The sequence below is a fragment of the Periplaneta americana genome, chromosome 10 (assembly GCF_040183065.1).
Source record: "Periplaneta americana isolate PAMFEO1 chromosome 10, P.americana_PAMFEO1_priV1, whole genome shotgun sequence".
Lineage (NCBI taxonomy): Eukaryota > Metazoa > Arthropoda > Insecta > Blattodea > Blattidae > Periplaneta > Periplaneta americana.
This window is the reverse complement of record NC_091126.1, coordinates 2,960,001-2,983,934: the sequence shown is the minus strand read 5'-3', so window position 1 is coordinate 2,983,934 and position 23,934 is coordinate 2,960,001. Positions and strand designations below refer to the sequence as shown.

Below are 23,934 nucleotides of genomic sequence, written 5' to 3'. Positions count from 1 at the left end.
TTTTAGTTCCCAAGTTTATGGCAACCCTGCATGTATCAATATTTGGTTTTTAAGCTTTTATAAATGTTAATTCAGATTTAGTTTAAAAGATATTCTGGTGAAAATTACTAATACAAGTTTCTAGGTTTTGAAAAGTGTTAAAAGTGATTTTTTCTTTTCCATTAAATTTTCTTATTGAACCCAAGACCTTCCTCTAACGAAATCAATAACATTTGCCCCTTAATGTTTTAAGTAACAACAATGGCTTTGTTCAAGAAATATGAAGCATTCTTATGTACCTAACAACTGTTTTGAAGTTGGAGTGCTCTATGTAACTTTTACCTACCTACCTACTTAATTAAAGGTTAAATAAGTGTGTGTAGTTTTATACACACGGACTTCGAAATAATCAAAAGTAACATAGGACAAGCCACGGAAGTTTACAGTGAAACAGATGAGAAATAGAAATTTTTAAATATTGACAAAACAGAGTATCATGACCATGGAAACGTATCATACCTAATTAAGAAAAATTGTATAGCATTGAAAAGAAAGAAACAGATGATTTATATGCAAAACACTTAAAGTTGATTAGCGCCAAAATTAAAGAAAATAATAATTTTGAGGTTGTTTTTCCTGAAATTGATCCATTCAGGCAGGCAATTTATAAAATGCTTCCTCCTGTTCCTTTTACAATCGAAGAAGCCTTATAACATGCTTCTACTGAAAATGTGGTTACATACAGTGGCAAACAGTAAAATCGTCATCATAACTTATAAAACAAATCCAGGAATAATGAATGCTTCATTATTTCGGGTGATAATACTTTTTATTATGATCTCAACCATTTCTATCAAATGTAGGCCTACACCACACATTCATGTGTTAATGCTTTCACTATTCCTGTGATTACTTGTTTCTTGATAAATGTTAATACCTAAATATATAACATGTGGTGCTTCCTGAAAAAAATTACGCCCCCTAATATGTAGAAAGCAGTTAATCATTTCAAAGCCTTTGTTAGATTATGAAATACATCACACAATACTGACGAAATTAACTTTCCCAATACACTTAGTACAAAATTGACTTATGAAAATTAAAGGAAATATTATATCAAAGCAGGAGCTCCGAAACAAAACATCTGAAATTCGAAAGTGGTTAAAATTTTTTATTTTTTGTTCTTTCCTATTTACCAGCATCAGAGGTATTAGACGTTTTTGCAGAACTAATATCAGAGGCCTCTCCTCTCAGTGAATGTTTTGAATTTTCTGATGATATTCTGGAAAACTATGTCGAAACATCAACCTCCCTCTGAATTATTGGCTGAAACACCCCAATTTCGAACTCTATAAACTATAAATGTGGCAGAATGTTACCACAGTGGACTGCAGCATGAATTTTGTAAAACATATCCACCTATATTCATGGTCATAGATGTACTAAAATAAAAAAAATAGACTAGGCCTACTTGTGAGGTACTAAAAATGCGAGAAATAGATATGGGAATGACAGTAAAAAAAGTAAAATAAGGACCTATTCTTCTTGAATCAGTACCAGTATGAACAATACACTTCCAACGAGATATTCCACATACAGTACTTGAGGAGCATGGGATATCAAGAATAGGTGAGCACAGATTTCAATTTTCATTATAGTGTTGCCATGTGATGAAATGAAAAATATTTATGCGCTTGAATAAAAAAAATGAGGTACGACGAAATGACAGACGGTAATTTTTCTTTTCTTAAGCCAGACACAGTGTATTTCAACCTTCTAAGGGGCTCCTCCCCTGTGCTGTTCCTATGGTACATTTTTGTAGTGATAAAAAGGACCTCCCAGGAGTACGAATATTTACAGGGAGAGTTGTCATTTTTGTGAACAAACTGCATATTACTGGAAGTAATTCACTGTTATAATGTTGCAGGGCTTCAATAGCATTTCGTTTATTTATTTTTTTTTTGTGGGGCTTTGGGGAAGGGGTTTACCCCAACCCCCCTCCATCACAGATTAAGATATTTCCTCTTTTAAGATATATATAAAACACTTCCATTTCACTATCTCAATGAATTAACACTTGAATAAGTGTGAAATTTTCAATTAATTTGAAGTCTTTGATCTTAAGCAGCCTTCCAAATATGACGTAACATTTACACTACTGAATACAACAACATCTTATACCGACCTTCAACTGTTATGTTCAGGACACATGTTGCACTATTTCCATGAATATCCGTGGCAATGTATGTCACAGCAGTAGTTCCAAATGGAAAAACATTTATGTCTGGTGAGCGAGATATCTGAAAGCATTGTTAAGAAGAATGTATAAGAATAATATTTATTCCACAAGTTACTATATATCCAGTTGTTGTCATGAAATATTGCAATAAACGTCTAAACATTTTCCTAAATTGTAAATTATGATTTTATATATAGAAAAATGAAATTGAATGCAGCTGGAGTACAATTTTTACACACTTTTAAATTTAATAACATTTATTATTCTGCTGAAACTAAAGCTACAAAATGGGGAGTCCGGTGCTTTAGGGATATCAGCTCTACAGATCTATAACAAGTACATGGAAATATGTTAACAGCATATAATTAATAGTCAGATCGCAGTGTGTCTAAGAATTTCCTGGATTTTTTAATTTGAGTATGTGAGGAATTTCTGAAGGACATTTGTAAGTTTGGGCTGTAGGACGGCTACAACATGGACAAGATAAACATTGACATTGATCTAATGAAAGTCTGTTTCAGTATATTTTGATGTTTAGTATTTGTCTAATATTATTTAATTTTAAAATCTCATCTATAACATGTTTTAAACAATGCGCTGAAATGAAAATTCAAAATCAGTGTTCTCCAATGCACGAAAAATTAAGGAACAAGCTAGCTTAATTTCTGAGTTTGTACAGCCATCTCCATGAATGATATGACGCGAGTAAAAGGAGAAAGTATAAAGAAAATGAAGGGAGAACGTGGGCTTAAACAACTGGTTTTTAAGCCTCTGAATGAAGCTAGATTCTTTGGTAGGCAAGCAAAGACATGGAGTTAAGGAATGAAAAGAATTACTTCCACAAATCCCTCGGTATTCATCATTATAAGGGAGAAGGATGTAGGAAATAAGTGCAGCTTGTATACATGACTTGTTCCAAAGTCCACACTAAAATCTCACAAAGTTCCTAACTTCAATGTTTATTTTTCTGTTAAACAATTCGGGAGTTGAGTTAATAGTCTGAGTTTTAATTGCACACTGCAAGAGTGGAGTCTTACTTTTAATTTCGACACTAGTCACCAATGTGTTATTATGTATCTTGAAAGATCTCTTAGACAAGCCATTTTCATTACGGACATTTACAGAAAACCTGAAACATTAAAAGCACAAGACTAATTTCGGACATTCCACATTTAATTCTGGAAAAACAAAGCTTTACTAGATGTCTTCATTCTAATACATACGATAAATTTGATGGGAAACTGATAGTTCCGAAATGTATGCTGTTTTTAGTTTAAAGTGTTTACTATTTAATAAAGAGAGAAAATCAAACTAGACTGAAACTGGCTTTACACATTTAAGAATTTCGTGAAGTCAACAGCAGGTCATCAAACTAAAGCTGGTCATTTGGAAGCAACCATCAATATAGTGTGTTTCGGTGAAAGCTGAATAGAGACTATGTCAGACAATCAGATTCTGATATTTAAGCTGTATGCATTCTTGGTAAACAAGAATTAGCATTTCGGGACCATGACAGGCCTGAAACCTTTATCAACAATGCAGAGCAGAATATGAATATCTAGAAACAGCTACTTTTATTAAAATATGGTAGTTTTAAAATTTATTTAAAATTAAGAAGGAAATAGGCAGTAACACATACATATCTGAGTCATTCCATGTCAAATCGCACAAAATTATACAAATTTTGACCTTCATATTTCTGATTGCGTTTATATTTTTTTTTTACCAACTCTAAGGGTCTAATAAACCAACAAGTGTACTTTTATTTCCTCCTAAGTCCACATGTTTTTAAAATATTGCATGTTAAAATTCGTTAAAAATGTCGCACAATGCAACATTTAAAGCATCATATTTCTGAGGATATTGATGTTAAATTTTTTTTTGGAAAATGCATTTAAAAGCTTAAAGTACTGTCTTTTGTTAAATATTTACTAACTAATTTTAATATAATTATTACAAATACTTTTTTATGATTCAATTTTTAAAAGTTAGATATCAATGTGAAATAGCCCTATTAAAAACCAAAAAAATTCCAACTAGGTGCACTGAAATATTCTTAATAATTCCATAAAAAATCACAATTGGATCTCCAATAGTTTAATGGAAATTTAATTACATACGAAACAATGTGTAGCAGTCGGTGCAGCAGCAGTGGACGGGAAGTGTTGAAGTGCGCTGGGAGGTTTATCTCCGCTGGATGATCGACTGAACGTTGTAACATACATTACACCCAGTACGGATCAAGTCACTCTAGGAAACACTGCTAATTTACGTATTATGATATCTACAAATATTTGTACATTATTTTTTTTTAAACGTTTGTTTTCATTCACACTACACTTTAAATTTTCATTCACCTACCTTTTTCCTCGAAAGAAAATTGTTTTACTAAATCTTCAGTTTTTGACAACGGAATGAAAGAATGTAACTTTAATGTACCAGTTATTGGTTTTAGATTGTGGTATCTGGCCTGCAAATTTTCAGTATGATTTTTGTGCTTATTCAATGGACAATATATAAATGACACATTAGAAATGTTCTTTTTTTTTTTTTTTTTTTTTTTTTGGTGTTGTTATAGGATCTTGTATAGGCTGGCTCTCGTGGCAAGTCTTTTAACAGTTCCTCCAATGCCATCACATGGACCTCTATCATGTGACTTTGCAAAGAAGTGTCATTCAGCGCTAATTCCATAATCGTCTTCATGTAAGCAATTATTTTTAAAATTCTTTTTGTTTTTGTATTGTGAACTTGATCCATCGGAAAAGTAGATGATTCTTTCATATCGTTGAATTCTTGCTTTAAGAAATTGATTGCTTCAGATTGAAAAAAGTGAAAGGAATCAGTGTCATGTTTAATGCTTTCTGAGATGACAACAATACTTTCGTGACGAATTTCTATATCTTCTTTGAAATATACTACGAAAGGATGTATTGTGGCTTGGCATTTGTTCCAATGCATACCTTGTACTGAATATTGTAATAGAAATGAAGAATTTTCAGAAAAGTCTGCAATAACTATGTTATTTTTCAGGTTGTACATTTTCTTTGCATTACGTCAAAAATAAAATATGACTGACTTTTGAAGGGATGACGATACATCTTCTACAAGAAAAACTTTACTTGCTAGGGAACCTTTTACATTTTGAAACTTTTCACGGGGGTATAGTTTTCGTTGTAGTTTTCTTTTCTTGATAGGGGATTCTACTGACATCAAACTCTTGTTTAATTCCTCAATATTGGTAATTTCTAGTGCTGTCCATGGAATTGCTAGAAGAAAACTGGGATAATCACTCTCTCTGTCCGTACTTTCATTTGATCCATGTTTATTAATATCACAAGAACTATCGGCTTCACAATATATAATTTCACCTGACCTATCCGGAAGTTGATAGATTTTTTACGGAACGAATCACATATTCACACATTCAAAGACTCCTTTAAATTGAGCTTTATCAATAAATAGCGACTTATGCGTCTTAGTGTTCTTTTCTTTTTTAAAAGCGCGATTAGGAAGGTCAAATGGATTTAAACATTTGTTATATATTACGCGATTTTTACCTTCACTCATGTTGTATAGAAGTCATGTCACTCCGTGAAATTCAAACACTGACTGATTATTTTTCTCTTCTATATTTTGTCTCCTGCCATCTGTTTACTGCCATAAAGTTTACTGCCTTACCCAGCCTTGCTATCGTTAAACACTTGGCTATATTACAATATAAACATACAGCATTGTGAAGGGCTCCCCCTCTTAGCCGTGCTGACAATAATAAAATAACTTTAGATATTTACTGTTCCTTAAGGTATTAATCATTTGAGGAATGAATGCATTGCTTTTGTAGTGTGGCATGCAATGAGGGATTTCGTAAAACTTTCCGCGGGCAGCCTTCTAGCCTATGGCTGCAAGTAGTTTATTAGCTGGGAATCGTGAGCGCGTGCATGCCTCCGGAAAATAAATTGTTACAAATGTATGTGTGCAGATCCCACAATTCTAAATGCAGTAGTTTACAGATAATACATCAGGGAACAAGTCTATATTTTTTTAGATTTTTAACTTGGCTATTTAATATAGTAATTTTGCTTTAAAAAAGAAATGATTAAAAAAATAGGCAAAATTTTAAATTTATTTGTGATAGGCCTAAAGTAATAAAAAGTGTTGTATTTAGACTTTAAAATGCACCAGACCGCAAATCTCACTTATATGTACACACAGAGTTCCAAGTGAGTTTATGTAACAGTGCATGCATAATTTGCGTAATTTCAGATAGTCATAACTACACAAATAATTAATAATTGTGAAAATAAAACAATACTGGTCTCCTTATTTGATGTCTGGAATTCAAGAAAAAAAATTCGACCATTTCCGAGAAGGTCGTGTTTTATTGCTGTGCGATATGACGTGGAATGACTCATCTGTAACAGTGAAATACAGGACTTAAGTTCAAATCATCACGTTCAAGCTATTATAGAATTAAACCAACAATATCTATATGACTTTACCAGTGAAACAACGATGATGGGCTATTAAAATGAAGTGCTGAGACTTAATGAACTCTCCTCGTGAATTCTTATGGACATGTGTTTAATCTTGTTGTGTCCTGAAATGCAAGTCAAATACAAGTATAAAATATTTTTAACATGCTTAATTGACCTGCATCATTCTTCACGAGGTCTCAAAAACGAGCAGTTTTTAGACGAGTTTCTCCATTGTAGGCCAGATGCAGGGCGAGCGGCAGGATACGACAACTTCAAGCGAAATCAACTGACTTGCTGCTTCGCATCTCAGGGTATCTGTCTTGAGAATGTGGGCAACAGCAACGAGATCATCACATGTTTGTTCAGATCTTTGTTAATCATGGCGAACAAGGAATTTCTTGTTACAGATGCATTTTTTTATTTTAAAGAAGACAAGAGAAACTCACGAAATCTACAAGAAAAGACAACGGTACAGAGAATTCCATCATCTTCATCCTATTATCGGAAGTTTCCAAATAAGTTCAAAGAATATACAAGAATGACTGTGGAGACTTGATTATATGGTGGATAAATTGAAAACAAAGATCTCGAATTTTCCGACGAACTTTTAACAGCCAATTAGTCTCCAGAAAAGGCTAATAATGACTTTAAGATCATTTTTATTTTTAATGTTTTATATGCAACTTTCAACACAGGCATTCGTCAACTTTCCGTAGTTAATTACGTAATTTGCCCCTTTTTTAATTGAAAAGAGGCTTGAAAATGGGGATGTATTTAGGAATAACGAAATATTTATCTAATTTTTAGATTTCATATGGAAACATCTGACAGGGTAATTATTGTAGTAAATATAGTAATATAACAAAAAACAGACAAGAAATTAGTCTTGCTAGAACTAAAATCTTACAATAATATGAAAATACAAATATTACAGAAGCTGCAACATCTGCCTCTGCATTGTCGCTATTGTGCTGTTACAGAAATATGCACTACTTGATTTAAAGATGAAAATCTTTATCACGAAGAATGATGCAGTAATATCAATAGCTTCCCTTTGTGGACAAAAGAGTACCGGTAGCTTTCCTCCAAGAAATTGGGGGGAAAAATTGATTTGATATATTACTGCCATATCCAAAAGTGCTCAGTGTTCGAAATGGATATTAGACATACATAATAACTTGTTGAAATTAAGTCAGAGTTTTTAAAATCATTTTGTATTTCATTATATTAATATTAATAACAACGAACTTAATTCACCACATTACATCATTTGGAATAATGCAACATTTTGTTAAAAAAAAAAAAAGAAAAAAAAATAGTAGGAATTAATGGTATTGAGATTAGTGTTGTTTACAGCTCTTAAAAAGAACCTCAACTTAGGAAAACATGCTTTGATGAGGAATGTGAAGTTGTCACAAAGGAGAAGAATATTGCCTGCAAGAAAATGCAACAAAACTATGGAACACGGAAGTTGGTGGAGGAATATAAGGAGAAAAGAAGAGCTGAAAAGTCCGTCCACAAGAGAAAGAAGAAAGAATGGATTAATGTGGAGTTAGATAAACTAGAACTTCTGAAGAGTCAAAAAGATTTCAGAAGATTTTATAAGGACATCAACACAGATAGAAAGCAATTCAAGCCAAGAACAACGCTATGTGGACATGAGGACGGCTCTATGATTGGCAATGACGGAGATATATTGGAGAGATGGAAAAGACATTTTAATGATCTGTTGAACGGGAATAATAGTGGAAGAACACCTTACACCGGTTAACCCCGCATATAAGGAATAATACTTCGGAATCATCCCCAATCAACTTAGAGGAAGTAATCATGGCGGTGGAAAAGCTCAAAAACAACAAAGCATCTGGCTCAGATAATATCCCACCCGAATTACTAAAGAATGGAGGTGTAAACTCTTAGTATGCTGAAGAACTTGCTTTCCCAAATATGGGAAAAGGAAGTAATCCCAAAGCAATGGCGCAAGGGAATTATCTGCCCATTATATAAGTGAGGAGATCTGTTAGAATGTTCCAATTATCGAGGAATAACACTGCTAAAGGCTGCTTACAAACTTCTCTCCAACGTTTTATATCACAGACTTCGCCCACATGTAGAAAATTAGCTTGGAGATTATCAGTCCGAGTTTCCCCTGGAAAGTCACCTATAAACCATATTTTTACCCTACGGCATATTTTAGGAAAAATGAGAGAATTTAATGTTACGACTCATTTACTTTTTATAGATTTTAAATGTGCATACAACAGTATCAATAGAAAGAAATTATATTGTTCAATGGAAGAACAAAACATTCCATCAAAACTGATCAACACGGTAAAGCTAATGACGGAAAATACAGAGAATAAGGTTAAAATACAGTCACGTCTGTCAAGAGCATTTTTAACATATAATGGAGTTTGTCAAGGGGATGCATTGGCATGTCTTCTTTTTAATATTGCTTTAGAAAATGTGATTCGGAAATCTGGAGTATAAGTCAGAAGTAATATTTTTATAAATCAACCCAGGTAATGGCATTTGCGGACGACATAGTCATCATTGGCAGATCCTTAAAATGTGTGGAAGAAGCATTTCTTGCTCTTGAAAAATCTGGTAAAGAAATGGGAATGGTTATCAACGAGGGAAAGACCAAGTACATGGTGGCAACTGGTGGAAATTCAGGTGATAAAGCAGACAGTATGCAGATAGAGAATTATAAATTCGAAAGGGTCGACAAATTTAAATACCTCGGATCCTTGGTTACAAATGACAATAAGATGTCTAAGAAAATCTCAAACAGGTTGGTATGTGGGAACAGAGCTTATTTCGGACTAAAGAAATATTTTAAATCATATGCCCTTACTTACTTACTGGCTTTTAAGGAACCCGGAGGTTCATTGCCGCCCTCACATAAGCCCGCCATTGGTCCCTATCATGAGCAAGATTAATCCAGTCTCTACCATCATATCCCACCTCCCTCACATCCATTTTAATATTATCTTCCCATCTACGTCTCGGCCTTCCCAAAGGTCTTTTTCCCTCTGGCCTCCCAACTAACACTCTATATGCATTTCTGGATTTGCCTATACGTGCCACATGCCCTGCCCATCTCAAACGTCTGGATTTAATGTTCCTAATTATGCCAGGTGAAGAATACAATGCATGCAGTTCTGAGTTGTGTAACTTTCTCCATTCTCCTGTAACTTCATCCCTTTTAGCCCCAAATATTTTCCGAAGAATCTTATTCTCAAAACCCCTCAATCTCTGTTCCTCTCTCAAAGTGAGAGTCCAAGTTTCACAACCATACAGAACAACAGGTAATATAACTGTTTTTAAATTCTAACTTTCAGATTTTTTGACAGCAGACTACATGACAAAAGCTTCTCAATCGAAAAATAACAGGCATTTCCCATATTTATTGTGTTTAATTTCCTCTCGAGTGTCATTTATATTTGTTACTGTTGCTCCAAGATATTTGAATTTTTCCACCTCTTCGAAGGATAAATCTCCAACTTTTATAGTTCCATTTCGTACAATATTCTGGTCACGAGACATAATCATATACTTTGTCTTATCGGGATTTACTTCCAACCCTATCCCTATCTCTTTACTTGCTTCAAGTAGAATTTCCGCGTTTTCCCTAACTGTTAGTGGATTTTTTCCTAACATATTCACGTCATCCACATAGACAAGAAGCTGATGTAACCTGTTCAATTCCAAACCCTCTGTGTTATCCTGAACTTTCCTAATGGCATATTCTAGAGCGAAGTTAAAAAGTAAAGGTGATAGTGCATCTCCCTGCTTTAGCCCGCAGTGAATTGGAAAAGCATCAGATAGAAACTGGCCTATATGGACTCTGCTGTAAGTTTCACTAAGACACATTTTAATTAATCGAACTAATTTCTTGGGAATACCAAATTCAATAAGAATATTATATAAAACTTCTCTCTTAACCGAGTCATACGCCTTTTTTTAAATCTATGAATAACTGATGTACTGTACCCTTATACGCCCATTTTTTCTCCAATATCTGTCGAATACAAAAAATCTGATCAATAGTCGATCTATTATCCCTGAAACCACACTGATGATCCCCAATAATTACATCTACATATGGAGTTAATCTTCTCAAAAGGATATTCGACAAAATTTTGTACGACGTCAACAAAAGTGACATTCCTCGAAAGTTACTACAGTTAGTCTTGTCCCCCTTCTTAAAAATAGGTACAATTATGGACTCCTTCCATTGTTCTGGTACAATTTCCTTTTCCCAAATTGCAAGTACAAGTTTATAAATTTCGCTAGATAATACGCTTCCACCCTTTTGTATTAATTCTGCTGGAATTTGATCGATACCTGGAGACTTGTACTGTTTCAGATTTTCTATCGCAATTTCGACTTCAGAAAGTGTGGGTTCCGGTATAAATGGCTCAGCAGTTTGTATTTGAATTTCGTCCCGATCATTTCTACTTGGCCTATGTATATTTAGTAGTTGCCCAAAATAGTTTTTCCATCTGTTAAGGATTGAATGAGAGTCTGCAAGCAAGTCACCATTCTAATCCTTGATCACGTTTACCCTTGCCTGATATCCATTTTTAAATTCCTTTATACCCTTATATAAATCTCGAATGTTTTTATTCTTACTATTTGTTTCTACCTCATTCAGTTTTTCCTTCAAGTAATCTCTCTTTTTATTCCTAAGTGTACGACTTGCTTCCCGTCTTTCATTGAAATAATTATCTCTATTCTCCTCAATTGGATCTTGTAAGAATTTGAATTTTGCCTGTTTCCTTCTATCTACTGCAATGGAACAATCTTCATCAAACCATGGTTTCTTTTTCTTAGTTTCATGATAACCTATGCTCTGCTCAGCTGCAATTTTGATATTATCTCGGATATTGTCCCACACACTATTAACATCTAACTCTTTCTCAGCTTCGTCGGAAGTTGCTCCAGCAGCAACCCTATTTGAAATTTCAACCTGATAACGTTGCTTAGTTTTCTCGTCCTTTAATTTCAAAATATTGAATCTACTAATATTAGCTTGTTGCTCTACTCGCTTGGCTACTGATAGTCTTTCTCTTAATTCTCCAATTACCAAATAATGGTCAGAATTACAGTCTGCCCCCCTGAAAGTTCGAACGTCTACTATACTAGTATGTCTTCATTTATCTATCAAGATGTGATCTATTTGGTTGTGTGTCATTCCGTCTGGAGAAGTCCAAGTATATTTATGTATATCCTTATGGGGAAATGTTGTACTCTTGACAATTAAATTTTTTGATGTTTCAAAGTTGACTAACCTAACTCCATTGTCATTACTAGTTACGTGTAGGCTCTCTTTTCCAATTGTTGGTTTAAAAATATCCTCCTGTCCCACTTTAGCATTGAAATCCCCCAATAAAACTTTCATGTGATATCTAGGTAACTGATCAAAAGTGTGTTCCAATTCCTCATAGAAGCTATCCTTTATATGGTCGCCTTTCTCTTCTATAGGGGCGTGAGCATTTATAACTACGATATCGCACCATCTACCCTTAAGTACTAAATACGATAACGATTTTATTCTTTTATGTACAAAGAATCCTGTTCCTAGTTGGTGATTAAAGTTTCCTTCCCCATAATACAACAAGTAATCGTCTATTTGCGATATGCCATTCCCATCTAACCTAACCTCTTGTACTCCCACGAAGTCTATTCTATATCTAGCTAGTTCTTTTGCTACTAATGTTACCCCTCGTGTTCTATAAAGACTAGTTACGTTCCATGTACCAAATCTTATAACCTTATTCCTTTGCTGTGGTCGTGCCGGAGAATCAGTCCCATTCCGAGGCTTATTGTTAGGTTTCGTAACAAGCTGTTTTTTACGGTGATGGGTTGTTAGCCCTTCGCCCAACCCCCAAGCTGGAGGACCACCCCTTATCGGCTGTCCACGACTGCTTATTCAATATATTCGCAGCTACCCTCCATATCTGGAGGCCATCTCCTCTATCCGCAACCTGAGGACGCGCCACGCCGTGGTCATATGCCCTTACACAGAAAACAAAAACCACCTTATACAAAACACTTGTGAGATCAACCCTGATATATTCTTCAGAAACATGGACCATTTCTAAGAATGACGAGAGAAGACTTGAAATTTTTGAAAGGAAGATTCTTCGAAGAATATATGGACTATGGAGAAAGGGATATAATGGGGAATTATATAACATGTTTAAAGAGCCCAATATTACAAATATAATTAAAAGCAATAGATTGAAGTGGGTGGGACATGTAATGAGAATGGATGAATCAGGACCTTGTAAAAGAATTATTCTCACAAACCCCGGAGGTCAAAGGAGACGAGGACAACCACATCTGCGATGAATTGGTGGAGTGGAAGAGAATCTTGTAAGATTGGAATACAGGAATTGGAGGACTGTTGTACAGGACAGAGACAGATGGCAACCCCTACTGAGGGAGGCCAGGGCTCATAACGGGCTATAGTGCCGATGATGATGATGATGATGACAGCTCTTAAAACTAATACACAGGGCTTTAAACAGAATATGTTTAGATATTTTCTTCTTCCAAAGCATTTAATACCATTGAAGAAAACTTGTTTCTGATTCAGAATTTCTTTAGAGTAGATAACTTTGTTAGCTAAGGCAGCCATGACATGAACAATTTTAAATCATCATCTTCATCATTCCACTTCATTGCCATTATAAATAGCTAGCATTCATTCTTCCATGTCGAAAAAAACTTTTTTTTTTCAAAATTTTTATCATATTTGCGCCTCTTCTCAGATCCTTATTCTCTAGAATGAGAAATAGGTGTCAAAGATGGTACAGAGGACTCATTAGTGGCCTGATGAAAAACTCCGTCTATTATCATACGAACTAGAGTTCCTCACTGATTTCCATTTGGATTGTGCTTCCTCTTCTGAAATGTAAACTATTTTATAATTCAATAATTTTGTTCACAGGTACCTTGCAACAAATGGCATATTCTTTTCAGGTGGGAAAGACAACTGTAGCAGATATGTAGAGGAATATGGATCACATTCCTACCATTACATATGCCTGTACCGAATGTATGACACTTTCATAACACACTTTGAACAAGTGGCAAGAGAATTTGACAACAAATGAAATGGAATTTAATTAATTGTATAGGCCGCATTGAAAGGAAACACGTGAGAATTTTCAGTCAACATTCTGGGAGTATGTACTATAATTACCAAAACTTTTCCATAATGGATGCTAATTTGAAGAGGGGGGATTCAAAAACGTCCTAAGTCCTTTTTTTTTTATTTAAGATTTTAACTTGCTTTATTCAGGTTTTAATTTATCCTTTTCAAGCCTATATATAACTGTGTAAGTGTATTTAACAGAATCTCCTAAGTCTTGACTTAGTGTCTGTCAAATGGATCTAAGGGCGTCAAATTTATTTTATTACTTTTTGTCATTTTTCTCATAACTTGTCATTTGGACTTAGGCCAGTTTGGAATCTACCGCTTCAATTACAGATACCTAATGGTAGATGTTGGAGTCTATGGTAAAGATAGTAATGCTGATGTCTTTATGACATGGCCAAGTGCCATTGAGAGCGAGGTCGTAAGTCTACCAGAGGACTCATTCCTGCCCAATTCTGATTTGAAGCTCTCATATATATGGGTGACGACGCATTTCCTTACCCCGCCAGAAATCTAAGTGCTGAGAAGACTGTTTTTAAATGGAGATTATCATGTGCATGGAGAGTTGTAGAATGCGCTCATGGCATTATGACAGCAAAGTGGAGAATATTCCATAAGCCAATAGAGATGCATGAGAAAAATGCAGTACATATAGTGAAATATGCAACAATGCTTCTGATAAAGAGGGAACAGATTCTACGTCCCTTGTAAGTGATGGAATTATTTCTGACATTCTTCAGGTGCAGAAGCAATGGATATAAGAAATTCCTTCTGCACGTATTTCAATGCTGTTGAAGGATCTCTTAATAATTAAGTCTGTAATGTCATTACAGAATTGTTCTGTTTCTTACAGTGCTTTGATTTTAGTATTAAGTAAAACTTATAAATACATTTATAATGTGTGAATTAAGGAAGGAAGAAATGCAATGCATTGTACAATAGATAACAATATGACGATACTAATGTAATGTATTCTATGATGGTAGTATTGTCACAGTACACTAAGAGTATACAGAAATAATAGCTTATAATTTCACAACCGTATATTATAATTCCTTAAGATAAAGCTCAATCAGAAGAAAAACTCTCCAAGATTTCGTTTCATACCTTTTCCATGGCCATTGTTTTGTGCAATGTTTTGTTTCAAGCTTATTGTTGCATGACCATTGTTGTGTGAAATGATTCGTTCCAAGCTTATTTTTGCATGAATGAAAATTTGCATTTATCAGTCTAGTTCCTTGTCAATAGAGATGTGGACGGTACAGCAAAAAAGTTCAATAGGTGCTCTGGTTTGCAAAATTGAATTCAGTTACACGTGTTCAGCGGCGCATATGGAGGGAATGGAATGTGGATCCTACAAGCAAATCCATTTATGTGTGGGATAGAACTCTACGAGATAATGGAAGCTAGATTTCAAAGACAGGGAAACATTCTAAAAAGCACGTGGCCGAAATGACTGTGGATCAGGTGCGTGAATCATTTGCTAGAAGCCCACGTAAATCATGTATCTTGATATGCTGAAGATCTTTGCTATTCCGCAATTTCCGCCAGGTATAACATTTCAGGAGGATGGTGCTTCACCACACTTCCATCGAAATGTTAAAACATTTTCGGATGTAACCTTCCCAAGAAATTGGATTGGTAAGGGTGGGCCAACTTCCTGGCTGCCTAGATCCCCAGATTTAACTCCTTTGGATTTTTTTTGCGTGGGGATATATTAAAACTTTGTGTACAGCAGAAAAGTTCGTAATTTGGTTGATTTGAGACAGTGTATCATTCAAACAGTTGAGCTTATAACACCTGATATGTTGGTGAACACCTCGCAAGAGGTTGAGTATCGTTTTGGTACCTGTCGAGCTATAGTGCATATGTTGAAGTGTACTAGTGGAAATAAAAAAAACTTTTTCAGTTACTCTATACAATCCAGAATAAATTTATTTCATAAACCTTATCCAAGTTACGATATAAGCTGTTATTTCTGTATACTTTTAGTGTGGGCACAGTGTATATTATTATATTAAAACCTGTTGTATGAACATGAAGTTCTATAGCAGGCTAGAGAATTTCTTATAGACGGACTGATATTCAATAAATTCTTATAAAGGTTCACTATTTAGGCTTGTATTATAACATTATGATAGAAGACCTCACTACAAGTGATGAGTATATTACAAAATCCATTAACAGAAAAATGTATATATAACTTAATCGAAATATTCATGGCTGCTTCTACCTCAATCAAATTCCTGTCCAACACGAATCTGTTTTGATACTGTTTATCACGTATATCCCAAATGGCACGTCGTTTTTGTACCTTGGTTATTGAAACCTCAGTGTAATCCATTTGGAGAAGATCACTATTGCTGCTTCAAGATTCAAACACGATTGAAATTTGAGAATCACTAATTGTAGCATTGGGCACATGTGAAGACAAATGAAGCTCATGTGGGCCACTTTCATTTCCATGCTGGCGTTTGAAAGTTGTAGCATGCCACAGCTCACGAGGACATGGCCGTAGACTTCAAAATATGGAACTTCTCCTCAAGGATAGTAAACATTCTCAGCTGTCATAAGCGACATAATCCTAACCATCTTGAATACTCCAAAGAAAATGAAGCAGAACTTCTCGGTCTTGTAAATGGGTTCTGTTTTACTGTACAGGAATTTGAATTTTGCTTTCTACTAAACATAATTAAGACACTTGCCTTTACTAATGTTCTCTCCATCATTCTTCAGAACAGAGCAAGTGATATTTTGTATTGCTAGGATAAGAGTCGTGAAACTCGCCACTGTATCACTTCTTTAACAGATGATTACGAACATGTTAATAACGATGTGGAAACGTTTCAAGCAGATCAACAGTAAAAAAAAAAAAATTACAAGCGTTAAAACATTGACAACACAGACAAACATCTTGGCATCTGCATTCAAAATTTTCATAAACTACAGGTTTTGCATCTACTATCTTGTGAAAATATCCGAACATGTAATAAGAAATTCCCAGAAGATTTTCAAAGTCTGTTAGAAAATTATGGTTTATAACAGTGACGAGTTTCAAAATAAAAGTCCCTTTGATTTATTAAGACAATACAGCGGCAGATTACTATCCAGTTTTCCACAACTAATACTTTTGGTTTTGTTAATATGAACGAATCTCATGAGCAGAGCAACTGTAAGAACGTCTTTCTCGGCACTAAAAAATGAAATATTATGCCAGTATTTGAATAGGACATCACAATATACTGAAAATATTTTTCTTCTCCTTCTGCTGCTACAATAATGTGAGAAAGTGTTTTACCACTCACCATAGCAGTGTTCTTTAAAATCGCAATATCTTTCACACTAAAATGAATGTTCAGGAGTAATATTTGCGATGTATTTCCATCACTGAATAATCTTCAGGAGTTCAAAGTGCTGACATTTTGTAATTCTTAAGGCTAATAAACATCTGATCCTACCTTATCTCATGCAGCACTCACAATACTCCAACAGACTACCAAGTTTCTAGGTCTAGTATGCAGGACTAAGCATGGCATTACTGCTGAAGTTCCAATTTAAAATCTAGACCTATCCCAGTAGAATTTGCAGTGGGTAAATTGTAATTTATAATTTTTAATAAGTTATAAACTTTTAACTATACATATTCTCTGATGACATTGAATGCAATGTTCTGAAGTTCAAGCATATTCTTTATGGCAAGAGTATCTAAATCAGTGACAAATGAATTTCACACTAAGAAATTGCCAGATTTTAAATAAACACATTTCAAATCTCCACGTGGTCTATTGCTAGAATGGACCAGTTATATCCATGAACCACCATTAATGTTTATAGAGATATTTATTAAATTAGCATGATATTGTGAATTCCACTTAGAGTCTTAGCATACAGGTAATAAAGTTAATCCCTTGCAACACAGTTGTCAGTTTTTGTGATACAAAGCGAACAAACAACGAATGAATGGCGAAGCAAACCTTCACTCTTCAGAGCAAAATACGAAACACCAACGAATGGTCAGAGAACATTCCCATTCGTTGATTATACACAATAATGGCAGACGAGATATAATTACAGAAGGTTCAGCAGTTGTTATGGAATGGAAATTCGGGAGGGGCACTAAAACCCGGCACTTCGACCTTTCAAGATCTATTGCACTAACCCTCAAGCTAGGTGCATTTCCAAACCCACACCGGCTGACTACACTAAGGTTTGCTGCATACTGAGGTTTCGAGTAGGCAATCTCACGCGTCCCTAGAACAATCCTCTTCATGCATCATCAGCCAGCTTTCGGGGAATGCTATTGAATGATGACGAAATGGAGAAATGTAGATGTCTAATATGAGGAAATGGGAGAACCCCAAGAAAAACCCAAAATGCGACCCTGTCCACCAAAAGTGAGCAGTTGTTAATATAGGCAGTCTAACAGACTGACGCCACTACATGAAGTCGCACTGACTTGCTTAAACATTTACGTCAAATTGAATCTGGATAATTTCACAACTTCTGTCGAATTTCAGCAACAGACTTTGAAATGTTACTATGTAAACTAGAGCCAAAAATTTGTAAGAAAAACACAGACTGGCGAGAAGAAATACCTGTTCATTAAAGCTAGTATTAACACTACGACAAGTATCTGGCAACAGGGGATTCATACACAAGTTTGATGTATTTATTCAAAGTGTCAAAACAGCTAATTTCCAGGATTGTTCCAGAAATTTCCTGTTCCCTATACATGTGATTCAATAAGACTGATGACAACTTCTTCCATCCACTGCAGTGTCGACATTCTAGTACCAGTTGATGCAATTATCCAAACGCTTTTCCCTGTTGCTAAAGAGAATTACAAACAAGTGACAAATCCCATCCACAGCAAATGCGAACTTCCCTTGGCAACGGATCACTACCAAAGGCAAACCAGTTGGTTTGCTTTCAATGCATCATCCACATGTTCCGAATTCAATCAGTCAATGCATTCGTTCATTGTTTGTTCGCTACATGCGTATGTGGCTTAACATGGTAGACTACCAATTGCGAAATAACCCATTAAGGTGTGGCACGTGGCAGACAGAATTTACACTGGGAAGAATATATTCATAAATTTAGTATCAAATACATTTACATAACGAGTTTTACATGTTTGGTGGTTTAGTGTAAGTAATAGGTACTTGCAATTTTCAAAATAGCACTCATCGTGAATAGAAGTTTGCAATGAGGCTTTCCAGTTGTACATGAACATAAAAGTGATGATACATAAAACAAAATAAATTAAATACACCAGTATTATTTAAGCTATCATATTTAGTTATTAAGAAATATCGAAGTCCCTGGTGAGATTTATGCAGTGTAACTTGTAAATTGATGTTAAAGAAGCATTATTATTCTGTTTTCCTCATCTTTCTGTCACATTCATAAACACAATATCAAGGCTTAAAAACAAGCAAACAGACATCTTGTCCTGTAAAAAAATAATTTCATGTTAAATAAGCAGTATTAGATCCATATATTAATCTCCATGATAACAGTAAACAAACTTACATTAACAGGTTTCCCTGAGTTGTCATGAAAAAGAGGAGGGTCCCATATAAGATTGCCATTATCCCCTGAATCCAGCAAGAAAGTCGGTGGGCTTTCACATAGATCTACAAATGGTGGTTCTCTGTCTGTTAAAAAAAATAATAAAATAAGAATGAAAATAAAATAAATACAACATATTAAATTAGATACATCATATAGCTAATACAACTTATCATATAATATAAGTTTGAAGGAAAAATAACTAATTAACATTTCGTGATATGAGAATAAAAAGGTTCTATCTACACTTTTTTTATCGAGACTGACTTGTACAGCAAATCATATTAGCTGAGATTCAGATTTATCTCCTACAGCAATTTTTATGTCTATAACTAATTTAGTTCCATACATAGAGATTGATGAAAAGGGTTCCAACTCCAAAACAAACTCCAATTTCGAATAAAAATTCTATCTGCATTATGTAGGCATACCAGCCTTTTACCATCTAATACTGGAACAAAGTACTTTCACAGCTAATCGGAATTGAATTTTTTACTACTGTATGCTCTTCAATATCAAAAATGTTGATAATTTGCTTTTAGTATGATTTTTTTTTTTTCAGAACATTACAGTAGTTCTCATCTCGTGTATTAGGTCTTTCTTTTACTGCAGTATGGTTGGTATACACGTCTTACATATTATGATGATGAACAGCTGATGATATTTCCAGTTCATTAATAGAAATGGTGGAATTAATGAATCAATACTCAAAACTTAAAAATATAACAATGAATACACCAAGTCCACTCTTCTATTCATGAAGTTGAAATGTTCATTCACAGACTGAAAAAGGTGTGTGTGTGTGTGTGTGTGTGTATGCGTGTATGAATTCTGGTCATACACTTCATTTGTTCGGCTAAATTAATAATAAAAAAAATTCTTATGAAGTGACTTTTTGTCTGATGATTTTTAAGATTTTTCAAGGCTCGCTCTCACTTAGTGAAATTGAGCAGAATTTCTCTTCAAAATATATTTAAATGGAAGATAGCAGAAAGTGGCACATCGAATCAAATTCAAGATCTAGAATATTTTTTGCACAGCCAGTTCAGAATTTCTTGTTCTGGGTATGATTGTGAGGCCTTCGTGACAAAAGAAATGAGCCACAACCACAGCATAATTTGTTTATTGAAAGTTATTGCTGAAATAGTGCGTATAAAGAAAATTACAATTAAATAATATGAACGAAGAAAAATTAATAACTTCTAATCAAAATTATCCGCTATTGTATGACAAAACACAAAAGTACTATCGTAATAACTTCCCTGTGATAATGCTTGAAGAGAAATAAGTAAATTAATATCCAAAGAAGTGCTACAGAAAGAAATTTTTTCTGGAGCCAGCTTCACCTAATGAAGTTACTGAAGTTATAAATAGCTTTAAGCCTAAAAATAATAAAGCAAAAGATGGATTAACAAGTTCTATTATAAAGAAATGTAAATCTTCCTTATGTTTCGCACTTTCTGAATTTATTAATTACTAATTTCAATTAGGCTCTGTGCCTAGAGGTTTAAATATAGCTAAAGTGGTTCCTGTTTTAAAAAATGGTGATTGTTCTTATCCTACAAATTAACGTCCTATATCGATATTGTCTCTTCTTACTAAAATTAAAAAAAAAAAAAAGTAGGAAAAAAAGACTATAGCCTATAATTATTTGACAAGAACAGTGTTTTTCTATACTCATCAATATTGTTTCTGGCAATCATCGTCTACTTTAAATGGTGCTGTTGACATGATTACTTATAAAGAACGAGCTCTAGATGAAAATAAAATTCAGCAAGTCTATTCATTGAATCTCAGAAAAGCATTTGATAGTGTTATTTATTCTTTTTCTTTTCCCCTCCATTGTTATATATACATTGTTAATGCTTATTCAATTTTATTGGTAAACTGGAATACTGGTATTAGGGGTGTTGTTTCGGACTTATTTAAGTAACTGGTACCAATATGTTTCAGTGAAAGTGATACTCCCTTATTATCAAGTGGTGTACCGCAAGAATCAATTTTCTGACCTCTTCTCTTTCTTACTTATGCCAATGGCATAAAATTCCTTCATTTACATGGCATTGCCACTCTTTTGCAGATGACATTAGTGTAGGCTATTCTATATTATTGACTCCATTGAAGAACTGTTTGAGGCAGACATTATTACTCTTGAAAACTGGTTAAGCACAAACAGACTTTCTTCGAATTTGAATAAAACTGTGCATACTATTTTCACTAAACCTTCTTTTTATTGTATTATTCCGAAAGAATTAAAGTTTAATGATTCTGTAATACAAAAAGTTGCATCAGTTAAATTTTTAGGTTTGATTGTTGATGAACATTTAACATAGGTTAAGCATATTTTGGCCGTCTGTAACAAAATTGCTCCAATTTCTAGTATTTTAAAACACTTAAAAAATCTTTGCCTATATCCTGTCTTTTGAATGTACAGGGTGATACAGCTGGTAGTTAATCACCATTCAATAATTTTATTGATCATTTTTATAGAAATAATTAAATTTTAATATTTGACATTACTGATACATTTTTAAATAGAGCAAAATATGAAGAGCCTTTGTTGTTCAAAATGTTTCTCTTTTGTTTTAACAGTTGGAGGGAATTGATGGCTTTGAGAAAATAATTAATTTGTAAATATAAACTTCATCTTACAATGTTGGTTGACGTATATACGTCCGTTGATGTGACATATTAATGAATGTTTAAATACTTATATAGTCACAATCATGCCATAGTATGAAAGAAAAACCTCACAACCCCGAGCGGGATTCGAACCTGCGACTTCCTGTACTCCGGTCAGGCGCTCTACCAACTGAGCTATCGAGTTCGTCTCATGCCAAAGGCTTGAAATTCTCCTCTCATACCGGCGACTCTGTTAACCAACATCGTAAGATCAAGTTTACATTTACAATGTTTCTTTCCACCCATAAGCAGTGCTGACTAGATCAGACATTATGGACAGTACTCTATAACAGAGTCACCGGTATGAGAGGAGAATTTCAAGCTTTTGGCGTGAGATGAACTCGATAGCTCAGTTGGTAGAGTGCCTGCCCGGAGTACAGGAAGTCGCAGGTTCGAATCCCGCTCGGGGTTGTGAGGTTTTTCTTTCATACTATGGCATGATTGTGACTATATAAGTATTTAAACATTCATCAATTAATTTGTGTTGTGTTGAAAACTGCTGAACCATAGGTTCCAGACTAGTTTTGAGGTAAATTACATCATTCGAAAAACACACCTCAACAAAAGTTTGGAATGCTGCCGAAACGAGTATTTGGAGATATTTCATGCCTTATTTACATAGACACTTTATTAATTATACTATCAGAGCCCTTATATTCGATAGTGTTTACTACAGGCATTCTTTGTGTTCATATCCTAGTCATGTGACCATACTGCTAGTGCTGTAGTAGATAGTGCGTTGTCCCATATCAGTCATTTTGTGTTCAGCCTTGCAATGACATCCCACATAGACGAATACAAATGCTTGATAGGATTCAGATAGTGGCTTTACTTTCGGCAGACCATACACAGCAAGATGTTGCCGATCGGTTAAATGTCACACAAAGCAGCATGTCTAAGGTGTGGAGATGGCCCTCATTCTGGCCGTCCTCACATTGCAACACCATCAAACGTTCAACATCAACTGCGAAGGCTCTTAGAATGACCTCTCCAGAGCAAACAGACCAAACAGTGTGCAGAAGACTGCATGAGGTTGGTCTTCATTCTAGAATGCCAATGAGAAGCTTTGCACTGAACCAACAGAGCCGAGCTTATCGAAGGAACTGGGCTCTTGCTTATTAATATGGGGTAATGTCATGTTTGCCGAGGAGAGACCTGCCACCAGACATACAAGGGTATGGAGACCCTGTAGACGACAGGAACTATGATGGAACAGCGGCCTCTAATTCCCATCCAGGGCGAATTGAATAGCCCCCGATACATTCAAGAGGTGCTAGAACCATTTGTGTGGGCCTTTGGAACTGCTATCGGCGATCAATTCATCTAGCAGATGACAATGCAAGACCTCACTGTCATGGAGCAGTGTTTCGGTATCTCCAAAGACACAAAATCACTCGAATGGACTGGCCTGCACAGTCCCCAGACATGAGTGCAATTGAACATGCATGGGACATACTGAAAGTGGCCATTTCAGAGCGTCTCAACCCATCTGACAATTTTCAGGAACTTACTGCAGCTGCAATAGAGGAGTGGGACCGTTTGTCCCAAGAAAAATTTGACGACCTCATTTGGAGCATGCATCACAGGGTGGAAGAACTCATCTGTATGCGGGGTGGACATACCACTAGCAACGTGGGATAAAGAGATTTTCAAAGTTTTGTTGTCAGGACTTAAGTTCAGGAGATTATTTTTTTTGTATATATTGTTCAAAATGTTTGATTCAGAGAGAATTATGCTTATTTTGTTAAATAGTTATTGTAAAACCATCGAAAGGTTGACTGTAAGAATTCAAAATAGTCGTATCCATGTTATTC

At 34.8% G+C, this 23,934-nt stretch overlaps 1 protein-coding gene across 15 annotated transcripts in view; it reads right to left on the bottom strand.

Annotated features, from left to right (window-relative positions):
* LOC138707385 (sushi, von Willebrand factor type A, EGF and pentraxin domain-containing protein 1-like) overlaps window positions 1–23,934 on the bottom strand; it is a 376,277-nt gene that overhangs the window by 114,774 nt on the left and 237,569 nt on the right. For all 15 annotated transcript variants that reach the window (XR_011334222.1, XM_069836741.1, XM_069836728.1 and 12 more), the window contains 2 exons: window positions 19,400–19,524; window positions 2,165–2,279 (listed from right to left, as the gene is read on the bottom strand). Coding sequence is in view for 14 of the 15 variants with exons in the window: in XM_069836741.1 (XP_069692842.1) it covers window positions 2,165–2,279; window positions 19,400–19,524 (240 nt within the window). In the remaining variant the exon portion in view is untranslated. The remainder of the gene's footprint in view (window positions 1–2,164; window positions 2,280–19,399; window positions 19,525–23,934) is intronic.